A 2,500-nucleotide genomic window follows, 5' to 3' on the forward strand; every position below is an offset into this window, starting at 1 on the left:
TGCCTATATATTGGACATGACTTGATTTATACGATAGTAATTAAATGGATGATGCGCGAAGTATACTTATATACCTTTAAGCTTACAAGACAATCCTCGACCTGACAGTATACGCATCGTATTGTGCAAGCAAACTTTGTTTTGGTAGTTGCAATGGAAGGTCCTTACACAGAAGATACAAGATTAAGAGAGGAAGGTGTCCGACCTTGTTCAAATCATCAACCTAGTGTTCCAACGGACGCTTTGGGTGCCAATGGAAACTTGCAGGAAGAATTCGCCAGAAGAGAAAAACACGTGACAGTTACTGAGGAGAAATTAAGGTATGTCTACCCAGATTTTTCCAACAAATAATACTTATTGGTCATGAACGTGTGCAAAAACATGTATGTCCATCACCAATCAGCGCTGCTTTCTCGGAAAAAAAAATAATGTCAGAGTGTTTGATTTTATTTTAAAAAGGTCGTCCGTGTACATGTGCACATGGGTCTTGGTAGTCTTATGTGATGTTACATTGTTTCGTTATATTTTTAGTTTTGTCATTGACTCAATAATATAAGCAATGACATTACGAATTAGTTTTACAAAAACAAAATGTCAACAAGACCAGGCAAATGTTATGCTAAGTGGAAAACTGCATACAGAAAGAATGACAATACACGTTTTCGGAAACAACTCTGCCCAGATTTGTAAGCGGTGTGGTAGAGTAAGAGCCCTTTTTACTTGAACATTTTTTCAAAACGAGACGAAACAAGTACCACGCTTCCGATCGGCTTTAACCTATGATCGGGACGAACAGCTAACTCTAATGTGTATGTTATGCAGTGTGCGCTGTATATGATACCCTTTTCTTTCGAAAATATGCACATCGGAGCCAGTTTTTGCCGCCGATGGATTACTGATCACTCGAAGTGTTCGCTAAGCATGTGGTTTTCATAAACTCACGTGACCTCAAGCAAAAACCCACGTGACGTCAAGCCAAACCCACATGACCTCAAGCCAAACACATTGTGAACAATCTTTACGGGCCACCGATCATTGCCGCAACAAATCGTGAACTCCGAAGAACTCGTGAACGCTGATTTTCGAAAGAAAGGGGCAGCATATTGAGCACTTGCTGCACAACACACACATCAGAGTTAGTTTTTTGGGTCCCAGTCAGTCGCAGGTTTAAGCCGATCAGAAGCGTGGTATTTGCTTCGCCTCGTTCTGAACTGCTTGACCCCGCAAAAGGGGCTGTTACTCTACCATACCACTGAACATCCTGACAGAGTTATTCCTGAACATCGATCGTCTATTAAAAGCAGGGAACAGTATACAGAATGACCAAACTGACAACAGTTTCACTCCATATAACCACAACGAACTTGGCTTTCGTATGATAACCTCTGTGACCTTGACCTTCATTATTCATTCAGCCAGACCTCAGTTCAAACTCAAAAACGCCCGAGGAATGGAGCGACGTTCACAAGAAAGGTTCATCACTTCCTTGTGTTTCTGGCATGTTGCCTAGCAACCTTCACATCCATGGGAACGGCCTTCGGCATGGGGTCAGTGTATCTCGATATCGTGGAGTCGTACCAGACGACACGACCGCTCGCAGCTATAGTTCTGTCTCTGGCGTCTGGCATGGGGTTCGGAGCAGGTACGTGTGCTTATTTTCTTCGAAGCCTTTTTTTCCGCTTTGTCAAAAGCCAAACGTTTCATAATCTAGCCTTTCTAGGTTTTTGTTGTACATTTTCTGTTTGCACATTTAGATTTTTGGTTAACATGTTTATATACTTATTGTATAATGAAAGGAATAATCTATTCATTGTTTTAAATTCTAGAGTTTTGTATCTATTTTGGACAGGAATTATCACGGGTCCCGTGATTGGTCACGTGGGAGGGGCGACAACTATGGTGGCTGGCAGCTTGCTGTGCTGTGTTGGATGTATTGGAAGCAGCCTCGCCCCCAACATCTACGTTGTCATCGTCTGCTTCGGTGCCATCACAGGTAATCTGCCTGCAATTGCTAATTTTACCACTTCATTGCCATCATCATTTTCGTTGTCATCGTCATGGTCGTCGTCGTCATCATTTCCATCAGCAGCAGCGTCAATGATGCCATTGTCACCAGCATTATAATACTCGTTGTCGTCGTTGTCATCATCATGGTCATCGTCACAATCGTCGTCATCATCATCATCATCATCATCATCATCATCATCATCATCATCATCATCATCATCATCATCATCATCATCATCATTGTAGACGCACACTATCATCAACCCCACAATCGCTTTCATCTGTTGCCCCCGTGCACTTTCAGTCTCAACGGGAATAATGATGGTAGTTTCTTTGTCTGTTTATTTGATTCTCCATTGTCCTGTTCCGTTTGTCAGTTTGTCTTGCAGTTTGTGTTAGTTAACATTATGGTTACACATACGCTTAGCAGAGTAGGCTGCGACTATCAATGCATCGTTGATGTCACTCAGCATTACTGTCAAGGTTTCAATTA

General features: G+C 42.1%; 1 protein-coding gene across 1 annotated transcript in view; it reads left to right on the forward strand.

Annotated features, from left to right (window-relative positions):
* The first annotated feature begins 151 nt into the window (after positions 1–151).
* Positions 152–2,500, forward strand: part of LOC138980889 (uncharacterized) — a 9,875-nt gene continuing 7,526 nt past the window's right edge. The window contains exons 1-3 of the mRNA XM_070353760.1: positions 152–320; positions 1,416–1,642; positions 1,850–1,993. Coding sequence (XP_070209861.1) covers positions 154–320; positions 1,416–1,642; positions 1,850–1,993 — 538 coding nt within the window. The 5' untranslated portion in view covers positions 152–153. The remainder of the gene's footprint in view (positions 321–1,415; positions 1,643–1,849; positions 1,994–2,500) is intronic.

The sequence above is a fragment of the Littorina saxatilis genome, linkage group LG11 (genome assembly GCF_037325665.1).
Source record: "Littorina saxatilis isolate snail1 linkage group LG11, US_GU_Lsax_2.0, whole genome shotgun sequence".
Lineage (NCBI taxonomy): Eukaryota > Metazoa > Mollusca > Gastropoda > Littorinimorpha > Littorinidae > Littorina > Littorina saxatilis.